This window comes from Microcaecilia unicolor, chromosome 6 (assembly GCF_901765095.1).
Source record: "Microcaecilia unicolor chromosome 6, aMicUni1.1, whole genome shotgun sequence".
Lineage (NCBI taxonomy): Eukaryota > Metazoa > Chordata > Amphibia > Gymnophiona > Siphonopidae > Microcaecilia > Microcaecilia unicolor.
The window spans coordinates 190,529,990-190,545,879 of record NC_044036.1 but is presented as its reverse complement, the minus strand read 5'-3'; the positions used below and the strand labels follow the sequence as shown (position 1 = coordinate 190,545,879).

Sequence of the window (15,890 nt, the reverse complement as noted above, 5' to 3'; positions counted from 1 at the left end):
GACTCTCATGGCTGCATGCCTCTGACCTGGAGAATAGAGTCCAGAAGCGGATTGCAGATTCTCCTTGGCGGGGGGATAATATTTTGGGAGAAAAGGTCGAACAGGTGGTAGAGCAAGTCCACCAGCGGGACACCGCTTTTGACAAATTCTCCCACCGGACGCCTTCAGCATCTACCTCAACTAGTAGACGTTTTTATGGGGGAAGGAGGACTGTTCCCTATTCTTCTAATAAGCGTAGGTACAATCCTCCCTCTCCCCAGCCTGCTGCTCAGGCTAAACCCCAGCTCGCTCGTTCCCGTCAACAACGTGCGCCTCAACAGGCCTTGGCAGCTCCCCAGCAAAAGCAAGGGACAGGCTTTTGACTGACTCCAGGAGAGCAAAGCCAAAATCAAAGTGTCCGCGCCAGACAATCTGCCGGTCGGGGAGAGGTTAAAATTCTTTCACCAAAGGTGGCCTCTCGTAACCTCCAACCGGTGGGTTCTCCAAATAGTCCGGCTAGGATACTCCCTCAATTTGATCTCAAAACCTCCAAATTGTCCACCGGGAGCTCAGTCCTTCAGCTTCCGCCACAAGCAGGCACTTGCAGAGGAACTCTCCGCCCTTCTCAGCGCCAATGTAGTCGAGCCCGTGCCACCGGAGCAGGAAGGATTGGGATTCTATTCCAGGTACTTCCTTGTGGAAAAGAAAACAGGGGGGATGTGTCCCATCCTAGACCTAAGGGCCCTGAACAAATATCTGGTCCGAGAAAAGTTCAGGATGCTTTCCCTGGGCACCCTTCTTCCCATGATTCAGGCAAACGATTGGCTATGCTCTCTGGACTTAAAGGACGCTTACACTCACATCCCGATACTGCCAGCTCACAGGTAATATCTTCGATTCCGTCTGGGAACAGGGCATTTTCAGTATTGTGTGCTACCCTTTGGTCTCGCCTCTGCGCCCAGGGTGTTTACAAAATGCCTGGCTGCCGTAGCGGCATCTCTACGCAGACTGGGAGTGCACATGTTCCCTTACTTTGACGATTGGCTGGTGAAGAACACCTCCAAGGCAGGAGCTCTACAGTCCATGCAGATGACTATTCGACTCCTGGAGCTACTAGGGTTTGTGATCAATTATCCAAAGTCCCTTCTTCTTCCAGTACAGAAACTAGAATTCATAGGAGCTCTGCTGGACTCTCAGATGGCTCGTGCCTATCTCCCCGAAATGAGGGCCAACAATCTCCTGTCTCTCGTTTCCTGGGTGCGGGCGTCACAGCAGATCACAGCTTGGCAGATGTTGAGATTGCTCGGCCACATGGTTTCCACAGTTCATGTGACTCCCATGGCCTGTCTCCACATGAGATCAGCTCAATGGACCCTAGCTTCTCAGTGGTACCAAGCTGCTGGGGACCTAGAGGATGTAGTCCTGCTGTCCACGAGTTTTCTCCAGTCCCTACATTGGTGGACAATTCGATCCAATTTGACTCTGGGACGTCCCTTCCAAATTCCTCAGCCACAAAAAGTGCTGACTACGGATGCGTCTCTCCTGGGGTGGGGAGCTCATTTCATGGGCTTCACACCCAAGGGAGTTGGTCCCTCCAGGAACAAGGTTTACAGATCAACCTCCTGGAGTTGCGAGCGGGCTGGAACGCTCTAAGGGCTTTCAGGGATCGGCTGTCACAGCAAATTATTCAAATTCAGATGGACAATCAGGCTGCCATGTATTACATCAACAAGCAGGGGGGCACTGGATCTCGCCTCCTGTGTCAGGAGGCTGTCAGAATGTGACTTTGGGCTCGCCGATACAGCATGTTTCTTCAGGCCACGTATCTGGCAGGCGTAAGCAACAGTCTGGCCGACAGGTTGAGCAGGATAATGCAACCTCACGAGTGGTCGCTCAATTCGAGAGTGGTACGCGAGATCTTTCAAGTGTGGGGCACATATTTTAAATATGTGAGAAATGGTCAATGCTTAAATCAAGCAGAATAATCTTTATTTAAAAGGAACGAGGGCGGGAGATGGGAGGAGGGGAGGGGGGATAGAGATGGGGGTAGAGAGGGTGGAAGGGGGGGGGGGGTAAGTTTTCAAGAGTTTAAATTTAAAGTTTGTGACTACACAGAATATTGTACTGAGACTGGGAAGGGGTAATTATCCTTAACCAGACCTGTGTATAACTTATAGAATAGATTTACGTTGGAGAGAGAGAAGATGTTGATAAATGTTTTATTGTAATCACATGCAAAATAATAAACAAATTTACAAATAAATCAAGTGTGGGGCACCCCCTCGGTAGATCTCTTTGCTACTCGAGTCAACCACAAGGTCCCTCAGTTCTGTTCCAGACTTCAGGCCCACGGCAGGCTAGCGTCGGATGCCTTTCTTCTGAATTGGAGGGAAGGCCTCCTGTATGCTTATCCTCCCATACCTTTGGTGGGGAAGACTTTGTTGAAACACAAGCAAGAGCGAGGCACCATGATTCTGATCGCTCCTTTTTGGCCGCGTCAGGTATGGTTCCCTCTTCTTCTGGAGTTGTTCTCCGAAGAACCGTGGAGATTGGAGTGTTTTCCGACCCTCATTACTCAGAACGAGGGGGCGCTTCTGCATCCCAAACTCCAGTCCCTGGTTCTCACGGCCTGGATGTTGAGGGCATAGACTTCGCTGCCTTGGGTCTCTCCAAGGGTGTTTCCCGTGTTTTTCTTGCTTCCAGGAAAGATTCCACTACGAAGAGTTACTCTTTTCTATGGCAGAGGTTTGCCGTCTGGTGTGACAGCAAGGCCCTAGATTCTCGCTCATGTCCTACATAGACCCTGCTTGAATACCTTCTGCACTTGTCCAAGTCTGGTCTTAAGACCATCTCTGTAAGAGTTCATCTTAGTGCGATTAGTGCATACCATTACCGTGTGGAAGGTAAGCTGATCTCGGGACAGCCTTTAGTTGTTCGCTTCATGAGAGGTTTGCTTTTGTCAAAGCCCCTCATCAAACCTCCTACAGTGTCATGGGATCTCAGTGTCGTTCTCACCCAGCTGATGAAACCTCCTTTTGAGCCACTGGATTCCTGCCATCTGAAGTACTTGACCTGGAAGGTCATTTTCTTGGTGGCAGTCACTTCAGCTCACAGAGTCAGTGAGCTGCAAGCCTTGGTAGCTCATGCTCCTTATACTAAATTTCATCATAACAGAGTAGTCCTCTGCTCACCCTAAGTTCCTGCCGAAAGTGGTGTCGGAGTTCCATCTGAACCAGTCAATTGTCTTGCCAACATTCTTTCCCTGTCCTCATACCCGCCCTGCTGAACGTCAGCTGCACACATTGGACTGCAAGCGAGCATTGGCCTTCTACCTGGAGCGGACAAAGCCCCACAGACAGTCCTCCCAATTGTTTATTTTTTTTAATCCCAACAGAAAGGGAGTGGCTGTCGGGAAACGCACCATATCCAATTGGCTAGCAGATTGCATTTCCTTCACTTATGCCCAGGCTGGGCTGGCTCTTGAGGGTCATGTCACGGCTCATAGTTTTAGAGCCATGGCAGCGTCAGTGGCCCATTTGAAGTCATCCACTATTGAGGAGATTTGCAAGGCTGCAACGTGGTCATCCGTCCACACATTCACATCTCATTACTGCCTCCAGCAGGATATCCCATGTGGCAGTCGGTTTGGGCAGTCGGTGCTGCAGAATCTGTTTGGGGTTTAGAATCCAACTCCACCCCCCTAGGCCCATTTTTATTCTGTTCCAGGCTGCACTCTCAGTTAGTTGGTTATGTTTTTAGGTCAATCTCAGTTATGTCCTCGCCGTTGTGAGGCTCAATTGACTCTCTTTGTTGTTTTGAGTGAGCCTGGGAGCTAGGGATACCCCACATGTGAGAGCAAGCAGCCTGCTTGTCCTCGGAGAAAGCGAAAGCTACATACCTGTAGAAGGTATTCTCCAAGGACAGCAGGCTGATTGTTCTCACCAACCCGCCCACCTCCCCTTTGGAGTTGTCTCTTCCCTTGTCTTGCTATTCTACTGGACTGAGGAACACGCTCTCGTGCTTGCGGGAAGACGGTCGCGCATATGCGTCGTGCATGCGCACGTGAGGGTTAGAAAACGTTTGTTGCTAGGAAGATCTCCGATCTGAGGCTGCCGTTGGACGTCACCCACATGTGAGAACAATCAGCTTGCTCTCCTCTGAGAATACCTTCTACAGGTATGTAGCTTTCGCTTGCAACCCTATTCTCTATTTTCTGTCTTTTAACCAGTTTTTAATCCACAATAGGACACTACCTCCTATCCCATGACTATCCAATTTCCTCTGGAGTCTTTCATGAGGTACTTTGCCAAACGCCTTTTGAAAATCCAGATACACAATATCAACCGGCTCCACTTTTGTTCACCCCTTCAAAAAAATGTAATAGATTGGTGAGGCAAGATTTCCCTTCACTAAATCCATGTTGGCTTTGTCTCATTAATCCATGCTTTTGAATATGCTCTGTAATTTTGTTCTTTATAATAGTCTCTACCATTTTGCCCCGCACTGACGTCAGGCTCACTGGCCTATATTTTCCCAGATTTCCTCTGGAACCTTTTTAAAAAATTGGCGTTGCTTTGGCCACCCTCCTTCTGGTACCATGCTCGATTTTAAAGATAAATTACATATTACTAACAATAGTTCCGCCAGTTCATTTTTCAATTCTAGCAGTACTCTGGGATGAATATCATCCGGTCCAGGAGCAGAAGCGTAGCCAGGTGGGGCGCAGGGGGAGCGGTCGCTCCCCTAAACAGTTGTTGAGAAAAAATGGCGCCTATGCGCCTCAACCCAATTTATTTTTCTGCTCCCTCCCGAGTCTGTAATCCTTTCCTATCTCTTCTGCCCGCGCTGTCCCGTCCGCGAGGTCACTTTTTACTTCCCGAAGCGTTCTCCCTCTGGCACCGGCGATTCACAGTCAGCTTGCCAGCGTCGGGGCTTCTCCTCTTCAGGCGCGTCCCACCTCTGCGGAAAACAGGAAGTTGCTTAGAGTAGGCGGGATGCGCCTGAGGAGAAGAAGCCCCGACGCTGGCAGGCTGACTGTGAATCGCCAGTGCTGGAGGGAGAACGCTTCGGGAAGTAAAAAGTGACCATGCAGATGGGAGAGACAGGCAGAAGAGAGGGTGAAGCCAATTTGAGTAATCCACCCCCCCCCCCCCCGCGCATTATTCGGTTCAAAACAAGCAAGGAGGAGGAGATAGGGACACAAAGAGGGCACTACTGGAAAGAGGGAGGAGGAGATTAAGGACACAGGGGCACTACTGGAAAGGGGGGAGTAGATAGGGACACAAAAGAGGGCACTACTGGAAAGGGGAGGGGGAGATAGGGACACAGAGAAGGCACTAGGGGAAGGAGATAGGGACACAGAAGGGCACTACTGGAAAGGGGGGGAGTAGATAGGGACACAGAGAAGGCACTACTGTAAAGGGGAGGAGGAGATAGGGACACAGGGGCACTACTGGAAAGGGGGGAGTAAATAAGGACACAGAGAGGGCACTACTGGAAAGGGGGGAGTAGATAGGGACAAAAAGAGGGCACTACTGGAAAGGGGAGGAGGAGATAGGGACACAGAGGGGCACTACTGGAAAGGGGGAGTAGATAGGGACACAATAGAAGGCACTACTGGAAAGGGGAGGAGGAGGAGGAGATAGGGACACAGGGCCACTACTGGAGAGGGGAAGGAGATAGGGACACAGAGGGGCACTACTGGAAAGGGGGGAGTAGATAGGGATACAAAGAAGGCACTACTGGAAAGGGAAGGAGGAGATAGGGACACAGGGGGCACTACTGGAAAGGGGGGAGTAGATAGGGACACAAAGAGGGCACTACTGGAAAGGGGAGGAGGAGATAGGGACACAGGGGCACTACTGGAAAGGGGGGAGTAGATAGGGATACAAAGAGGGCACTACTGGAAAGAGGGAGGAGGAGATTAGGGATGGGCACTACTGGAAAGGGGGGAGTAGATAGGGACACAAAGAGGGCACTTCTGAAAAGGGGAGGAGGAGACAGGGACACAGTAGTGACTGGAAAGGGGAGGGTTAGATAGGGACACAGAGGGGCACCCCTGGAAGGGGGATATGGGGTCAATGTTGAAAAAGGGGTGAGATGGGGACAAAGAGGTAATGCTGGAAAAGGGGGAAGATGGTAACAGGGGTAATGCTGGGAAGATGGGTACACAGGACAATGTTAGAAAAAGTGAGAGGTGGGGACACCAGGACGGCAGATGCTAGAAAGGGGGAGATGAGGAGACCAGGTAGGCTTGTGCTGAAAAGGGGGGAAGATGGGGACACAGAAAGGGCAGATGCTGAACTTGGGGGTAGGATAGGTACAAGGGACACAGAAGGGAGATGCTGGACAGGACAAATGGTGCAGAGGAAAAAATGATGGTGCACTTGGAGACAGATATAGAGAAGGAAAGGAAGAAGAAAGAGGCAAAAGAAGAAATGGAAAGGTCAACCTGGAAATGAATTTTTTTAAGGCTGACTCATGGAACATGGAAAAAAAGACTATTCCCAGACAACAAAGGTGGAAAAAAATTATTTTTATTTAATACTTTGTAAGCACTGAGATGTACCTGCTTTGTAAAATGTACATTTTTTATATTTTTATTTTCAAAGTACAGGAGAAAATGCATTTCTGTCTCTTTTTTTTTTTTTTTTTTTTTTTTACCAGTATAGCACTGTTTAGAGTCTGGCTTCCTTGGGCGGGAGGTCTCTATTTCAATTTTTGTTGTTGTTTTTTTGGGCGGTTTTTTTGTGGCTCCCTATTCTGCATTAGATTGGTAGCATGGAATGTTGTCACAATTTGGGTTTCTGCCAGGTGCTTATGACCTGGGTTGGCCACATTGGAAACAGGATACTGGGCTAGATGGACCATTGGTCTGACCCAGTATGGCTACTCTTATGTTATATAGATGAGGGTCTGTCCATGTTCTGCATGTGTGACTGAGGTGAAGGATTCTGCCAGCATGTAGTATCTGTGTAGGAATGTGTAACAGTGTAGCTTGTTCCAGTTTCCCAATAGTGTAGGTATAATGGTGCTCCAGAGCCCAGTGTAATATATATAGCACTGTCTTCTGATAGGTGGTTTAGGGCTGTTATGGTGTGGTAAGTTTTGTGTTCTAGGGCAGTCCTGGAGTACCCCTTTGCCAGTCAGGTTTTCAGGATATCCACAATAAATATGCATGACATTGATTTGCATATACTGCTTCCATTACATGCAAATCTTTTTCATGCAGATTCATTGTGGATAACCTGAAAACCTGAATGGCAAGAGGGTACTCCAGGACCACCTAGGGAAACACTTCCCTAGGTCCCACTGTAATATTTATAGCATTGTCTTTTCATAGGTGGGTTAGGGCTGTTTTGGTGTGGTAAGTTTTCAGTATAGGTTGTGGGTGTCTTTTTGCAGGGGTTTGTGTTATTTCACAAAGTGTCTAGCCCTATTTGAAAGTAGGCTCTGGGGCAAGGGCCACCAAAGGTCACCCAAGATAAAAATGCTCAAGACTAGTGTTCTTCATAGCCTGTAGAGCCACCACACAAACAAAAGCCCATCTAATTTAAACAAGGTGTCTAGCACTGGAAGGACTGGGTGTGCTATTCCTGAGGTGATGGTCACGATTTGAATATTTTTATTTGAAGTTAAGAAGACAGGTTGCCTGCTCTGGCCAGTCCAGGAACCTCTTCTGCGTCCTGCCTACTGATGTAACTTACTGTTTCCTTATAGGCAGGACGCAACAGAGACAGCCTGTATTAATCATTGCCCGCCACAGCCCCTGAGCAACAACACAGACACTGCTGTCTAGCTGACACTAACCGGCGCCTATTTTGTAAAAGTATGCTCCCCCTGAGATCAAAACCTGGCTACGCCTCTGTCCAGGAGATTTGCTACTCTTCAATTTGTCAAATTACCCCATTACATCCTCTAGGCTTATAGAGATTTCATTCAGTTTCTCCAACTCGTCAGCTTTGAATACTATTTCTGGCACCAGTATCTCTCCCAAGTCTTCCTCGGTGAAGACCAATGCAAAGAATTCATTTAATCTCTCCTCTATGGCTTTGTCTTCCCTGAGTGCCGCTTTTACCCCTCGGTCATCTAGCAGTCCAACTGATTCTTTTGTCGGCTTCTTGCTTTTTATATATTTAAAATAAAATTTTACTATGTGTTTTTGCCTCCAACACAATCCTTTTTTCAAAGTCCCTCTTTGCCTTCCTTATCAGCGCTTTGCATTTGACTTGACATTCCTTATGCTGCTTCTTATTATTTTCAGTTGGTTCCTTCTTCCATTTTCTGAAGGATTTTCTTTTAGCTCTGACTTCCTTCACCTCGCTTTTAACCATGCCAGCTGTCGTTTGGTCTTCCTCCTTCCTTTTTTATTATGCGGAATATATTTGGCCTGGGCTTCCAGGATGGTATTTTTAAAGAGCATCCACGCTTGATGCAAATTTTTGTCTTAGAACACTGGTGATTAGTATCATAGCTAACACAGTCCACAGCACTGGTTCCATATGCCCGCCCACCCTGCCCCTCAGTCCACCCACCCCTAGAGTGGCACTTCCTATGTAACCTTCCAGATCTACTGCCTATCCCATTCAAGCAAACTGTCAATTACCGCCAGTGTTGACACAATTTCTCATTGCATTTACTTGAGCTGTCTGCATTCTATCAGGTGCAGTTACTGATTTGATATTATCAGGGTTGTACATACCAGGTTTCCTTTCTTACTTACATCTGGGAGGAGGATATTAGTTTACTTTCATTTCCCTTTAAGGAAATCATCAGCCTCCTCTAGGCTTCTCTTTTTACCCTCTTTAAAAAGGGAACAAATTATTCTTTTGTTATTAGGCCTACAACCAAACCCTAAACATCGGAGAGAAAGAGAGGGAAAAAACACACCTGAATGGATAAGTTAAATCACTGTATATCCCAATAATAGACAAAGAACTACAATGAACTACAGTTACTTCATCCTCCGGCAAAGAGTTCCAGAACCTAATAATTCGTTGAGTGAAAAAAATATTTCCTCCTATTTGTCTTAAAAGTATTTCCATGTAACTTCCTCGAGTGTCCCCTAGTCTTTGTACTTTTGGAACAAGTAAAAAATTGATTTACTTCTACTCATTCTACACCACTCAGGATTTTGTAGACCTCAATGATATCTCCCCTCATCCGTCTCTTTTCCAAGCTGACGAGCCCTAACCTGTTTAGCATACAAGAGGAGTTCCATCACCTTTATCATTTTGGTTGCTATTCTTCGAACCTTTTCTAATTCCATTATATCTTTTTTGAGATACAGTGACCAGAACCGAACACAATACTCAAGGTACGGACACACTATGGAGCAATACAATGGCAAAGACTACATGCATTGCTCTTGCTGGAGCTTTGAGCCACACAATTAATTTTTAAATCTTAGCATCAGTTTTATGCAGTATGGGTCGTGGGGTTCTCTGATCGATGATAAAAGCTGTGAACCCGTGGTTTGAATGTTGTGACATGTGTCTATAGCAACATTCTAAGGACACCACAGTCATCTGAGGTCTTTTCCCCCACCATTCCTCTATGGTGTTAGATTACAGTGAGTGGGCTCCTTGCTCTATATTTTGAATTGTTTGGACATTTTTGAGTGAGTTTCCTTTTCTACATTTTGTTATGCAGTATGGGGGCAATTTATTCATTCTTTGGCCCCTCGAGCTATTTTATTTATTTATTTATTTATAATATTTATACCCCACATTTTCCCACCCACTGGCAGGCTCAATGTGACTGACATTAGACCGTAAAGGCAATCGCCAATCTGTTAAACAAGCAAACGAAGTATAATAAGGTGAATGGGAAGGATAGTAATTACAAGGGGGAGAGGGAAAAGAGGGGAAGGGTAATAGAGTCCATGAGGTCCATAAATAAATTGTATTCCAGTAGTTATTGGTTCCTTTAGTGTAAGCCTTTCCAAATAAACTGGTCTTAAGAGATTTTCTGAAGTTCAGATGATCATGAATAATTTTCACAGGTTTAGGTAATGCATTCCATAGTTAAGTGCCAATAAAGGAAAAGGTGGAAGCGTATATATTTCAGACTTATATTTCAGACCATTGCAGGTGGGGTGATGGAGGTTTAAGTATGAACGGGATGATTTGCAAGAATTCCTAGATGGTAGATTGATAAGGGTATCCATGTAACCTGGGCCTTCACTATAAAGAATTTTATGGACTAGGGTACAAATTTTAAAAGTAATTCGTTCCTTTACTGGAAGCCAGTGTAGTTTCTCTCGAAGGGGTCTAGAACTGTCGAGTTTTGATTTTTCATAGATTAATCTGGCTGCTGTATTCTGGGCGGTTTGGAATTTCTTTAGAAGTTGTTCTTTGCATCCTGCGTATATTCCATTACAATAGTCTAGGTGGCTTAATACCAGTTATTGAACTAGGTTACGAAATATTTCTCTAGGGAAATAAGGTTTTATACGTTTGAGTTTCCATAAAGAGAAGAATATTTTCTTGGTGGTGGAGTTTGTTTGATTCACGAGTGATAAGTTACAATCAACAATTACACCAAATATTTTTAGACTCTCAGAGACCGGAAGGGTAAGATCAATTTTAAATCAATTGGGTGCTCTGAGTTGAGGACGTCCCCCTCCCCCCTTTTTTTTTTACTAATATTTTATATAACCTGCATTTCCTTAGGTAGATGGTCATAAGGTACAGACCCTCTGTGTTGTATGCCTTGGCTATAGGTACCATATAAATATATCGGGTTATGCTTATTGGAAGTAGGGTGTCCCTTTTTTTTTTTGCACATATTTTACTGTTTTGTTCTTTATTTTTGGCTAGATTGGAGGGAAGATTGGGAGGGCGGATGGGTTTCAACTCTTAATAGGAAAAATTGGTTGATGACGGGCTGTGATTGGCTCTTTTGTTCAGACAATAGCATTTGTGCTTGTTTTAAGTTCTGAACTGTGGCGTTTGTTTTCATTGTCATCAATAAATTATAACAATAAAAAAACAAACAGATATGATAGACTTTCTTGGTCTCAAACTACTAAACGTGCTTCCTCCACTAGGTGATTTCAAGGAGGCTATCAATGCTCCAGCCACTATATTTCTAAGCATTGTTACTCCCCACTGTAGAGCACCCCAACGCTTGGGCCCAAGATAGCAGTAGGGTCAAAAATTTCAACAACCTAATTTTTGACCAAGCTTGAAAACCTGTGCAATTAACATGGAGTTAATTGCACCCTGCCACCCAATCCCATTGTGGATATGTTTCATTATGAATATCGCTAAAGTAGGAAGATTAAGCCTATTAAAACTACATGGTAATGTTTTATTAAAAAATTATATCACACTGTATCTTGATATTCTAAGTGGATTACAAACCAACATTTATAGAATTTACAATACCAAAACATGAGGCTTATGTGTACAACAAAACAAAATCTCAAGGAACCAGGACTGTAGCAAAGAGGAAGAAAACAAAATGAGTTCTCATGCTTACTGATTCTGGGTATACTGCATATAGTAGGAAAGCTGTACTCTCTTCATAATAGCCTGTGAATTTTCTTTCTTTCCTTAACGGTATATGTGGTCATGGTCTACATCGCCCATGAATTGTAGAATCAGAGCTAATAGAAAATGTTTTTCATTTTAGTTTAGCAATTAAGGTTGTGTCCTCTGAGGCTACTTCAGGTGTTCTTGGTGTCTACATGTTGCATAAGCTATCAATGAAAAGCCATAAAAAAAACTCCAGGTAAATAGGGTTGTCCAACAGTTGGCAGAAGATGTGAGAATCATTCTATAACAGGCTTCCTGTAAGCTTGTCCTCCCTAAAATGTACACCTAATTAATAGATCTGTGTAAAGCAGTATTTCATACTTTTCCTATTCCTGGTTTATTGCAGGGTCCCCCTTATATTTGACAGACTTAGAGGTAACAGAAAAACTGGAGTCCCTCTCGAAGCAGGAAAAGGAGTTTCTCTGTTCATTGCTTTTTTTTGCAATTAACTGGTTCAGAGAGGTAAGCAAATTTGGTTGCCTGAATGCCCTATTAGCATGTGGATCAACTGCAAAGCCATTAGTGAGGACTTTTAACGGGGTTCATAGAAGTTTATTATCAAGGTCCAACAGCCATGTATCAGAACATTTTGGAGAGTTTTAATAGCGCTACTAGTATTTTATAGCTGCTGACTGATACATCATAAGTCAATGGGATGTTTTTGACTTATGATGTAACAGCAGCTACAAAATACTAGTAGCACTGTTAAAACTGAAGTCTTTCCTCCTCCTTATTATCAGCTTTGTCAGTATATAATTGGTGCATCTACAAAGCAAACCGATTTTTTTATCCAGCCATAGTTATTGTGTTCTAAAAAATGGGATAAAATCTTCTATCTGGAAAGCCTGTCTGTGGGGTCGCCAGGGGTCCATATGTTCTCTTTTACTTTTCAACTTGTTAATGAGTTTGTTAGAAAATGTATCATTACCTACTAGAAGCCATTTTTTTCTCTTATGTGGACAAAATCTTTGTCCTTTTACCAGTTTAAAATGATTTAAGTAGGACTTATGGTGAGATAGGAAAGCAATGGAAGTAAAACCCGGCTGGCTCAATACGTCCTCCTTTTTCTGGAGCCATATGGTAACCCTACCACTGTAGTAGCCTGGCTAATTAAAACAAAATAAAACAGCATATTGTCTTCAAATAGGTTGATCTTATAATCCTGTTATTTTATTGGGCCTGACTGATCTTTTCCACTAGAGGCTCCAGAGACAGTTCAAACAGCAAGTGTCACATTTCCCTTAAGGAGTAGCTGTGCTGTGAGATTATTATAAAACTGGCATCCAAAAAAAATTTCCCTTGAATTCCAGATTGGGGCAGAACCCAACCCCACACTATTTTGAGGGGAGGAGTAGCCTAGTGGTTAGTGCAATGGACTTTGATCCTGGGGAACTGAGTTCGATTCCCACTGCAGCTCCTTGTGACTCTGGGCAAGTCACTTAACCCTCCATTGCCCCTGGTACAAAATAAGTACCTGAATATATGTAAACCGCTTTGCATGTAATTGCAAAAACCTCAGAAAGGCAGTATATCAAGTCCCATTTCCCTTTCCCTTTATTGAATACTTTCTTCTCATTGAGACTGGTACAGTAGTAGTAGTAATAGTATCAGTGTCTGACAGATGGTGGTCTGCAACACCCTCAAAGTTTTAAAGAATATTAGTGGATGCATATTGCCTCTGCAAGAAACCTACTGAATCATTCTCTACCTGGGGAAAGGAAGAAACTTTATGGATCGTCCTGGAAAGAGAAGACGGAACCTGTATCCACACGGGGGTTATCTACAGACCTCCTGCGCAAACGGAGAAGTTAGACAAGGATCTGATAGAAGATATTCAAAAGATTGGTATGAAAGGGGAGGTGCTACTGTTGGGAGATTTCAATTTGTCTGAAATGGATTGGAACGTCCCATCTGCGGAATCGGAAAGAAGTAGGGAGATTGTGGATGCCTGGCAAAGTGCCATGCTCAGACAAATGGTGACAGAGCCCACGAGGGAAGGATCAATGCTGGATCTAGTGCTCACGAATGGGGGTAGTGTTTCTAATATCCAGGTGGATGCCCACCTATGTAATAGTGATCATCGTACCGTATGGTTTGAAATAAGGGCGAAGGCGGAGTACAGACGCACAAAATTCAAAGTACTGGATTTCAGACGCACTGATTTTGATAAAATGGGGGAATACCTGAAGAAGGAGCTGTTGGCGTGGGAAGGCGCAGATGATGTGGAAAAACAGTGGTCCAAGCTAAAGGCTGCTCTAAATATGGCGACTGATCTTTTTGTGAGGAAAGTAAACAAAAACAAGAGAAGCAGGAAGCCTATATGGTTCTCCAAACAAGTAGCTGAAAAAATAAGAGCAAAACAGGCTTTGTTCAAGAAATACAAAAGAATGCAACGAGAGGATCATGGAAAAGATTATCGGGATTAAACTCAAAGAAGCAAAGAGTGAAATACAGCTAGCGCAAGCGGAAGAAAAAATCGCTAAAGATGTAAAGAGAGGTGACAAGACCTTATTCAGATATATTGGAGAAAGGAGAAGAGATAGGAATGGAATTGCGAGACTGAAAGATAATGAGAATGGCTATGTGGAGAGTGATGAAGATAAAGCGAACGTGCTAAACAATTATTTCTCTTCGGTGTTCACGGAGGAAAATCCTGGAGAAAGGACCGTGGTCGGCTGCCGAGAGAACGTCTGGGAATGGAGTGAATACTGTGCTGTTTATGGAAGAAAGAGTTTATAAACAGCTTGAGAATCTGAAGGTGGACAAAGCTATGGGGCCATATGCGATACATTCCAGGATACTGAGGGAGCTCAGGGAGGTCCTGGGGGGACCTCTTAAAGATTTATTTAATAGATCTTTAGAGACGGGAGAGGTTCCGCGGGATTGGAGATGAGCGGATGTGGTCCCTCTCCACAAAAGTGGAGACAGAGAAGAAGAGGAAATATGTTGTTGTATAGATAAGGCTATCTACTCCCAGAATTCTGGATTGTAAATCCAAGAAAAATAAATTCCCTTCAATCATAATATTCTGCTTGTATCTAGTATTACTACTTGCCCCTATCCAAAGGAACTTGGTCTTCCCTTTAATCAATTTCAAACGAAGACTCGAAATCCAATGTTCTATTAGTTCCATGCACTTCTGAATATGAGATAAAGTTTCTGCTCAGAATGGCATAGTAGAAATACAGTAATATCTGCATATATAAAATGGATGTAAAAAAAATAGAAGCGGTGCAGAGAAAAGCTATGAGAATGGTATGGGATTTACGTTACAAGACGTATGAGGAGAGACTTGCGGACCTGAACATGTATACCCTGGAGGAAAGGAGAAACAGTGGTGATATGATACAGACGTTCAAATACTTGAAAGGTATAAATCCGCAAACGAACCTTTTCCGTAGATGGGAAGGAGGTAGAACAAGAGGACATGAAAGGAGATTGAAGGGGGACAGACTCAGAAAAAATGTCAGGAAGTATTTTTTCACGGAGAGGGTGGTGGATACATGGAATGCCCTCCTGCGGGAGGTGGTGGAGATGAAAACGGTAACGGAATTCAAACATGCGTGGGATAAACATAAAGGAATCCTGTTCAGAAGGAAGGGATCCTCAGAAGCTTAGCCGAGATTGGGTGGAAATATAGCGCTGCGTGAGTCTGGTAGCGCCTTGGAAATGTTGAGTAGTAGTAGTAGAGCAGGTGGGGGGAGGCGGGGGTAGTGCTGGGCAGACTTATATGGTCTGTGCCCTGACAATGGCAGACACAAATCAAAGTAAGGTATACACAAAATGTAGCACATATGAGTTTATCTTGTTGGGCAGACTGGATGGACCATGCAAGTCTTTTTCTGCCTTCATCTACTATGTTACTATGGATGAATTCAGATTGATCTAATAATCCACTCAGGGATTGCATGAGTAAAAGTATCGGTGAAAGAGGGGAACATTGTGGCACCCCGCATGGTACTTGCTAGTTTTCTAAGAGGACTCTGTCCTCTTTAACCACTTAGCTATGATTCATAAGAAATCCCATAAGCCAGACTAAGGTCTTTTCTTAATGCCACATTGATAAAATATATTAATCATGATTTCCCAGTCCACCGAGTCACTCTAAAGATTGAATTGTGAAATAATAATACATTTGCCTTTGCTTAATAAACTTTCTCACTGTGCTATCAAGGAACCAGCTACTGTTTCTGTGTTGTAGTTTGTTCTAAACCCAGACTGGGTGGCATGGAGAAGATCATGCTAGGTCAAAACCCTTCATTATTTTAATAAAGAAACTTAGAAACATAGAACATGATGGCATGGCCTATCCTACTACTACTACTACTATTTAGTATTTCTATAGCGCTACAAGGCGTACGCAGCGCTGCA

At 44.3% G+C, this 15,890-nt stretch overlaps 1 protein-coding gene across 3 annotated transcripts in view; it reads left to right on the top strand.

The window, feature by feature from the left end:
• Positions 1-15,890, top strand: part of FANCD2 (FA complementation group D2) — a 763,224-nt gene that overhangs the window by 446,001 nt on the left and 301,333 nt on the right. For all 3 annotated transcript variants that reach the window (XM_030205444.1, XM_030205445.1, XM_030205443.1), the window contains one exon: positions 11,866-11,981. In XM_030205444.1, the coding sequence (XP_030061304.1) occupies positions 11,866-11,981 (116 nt within the window). The remainder of the gene's footprint in view (positions 1-11,865; positions 11,982-15,890) is intronic.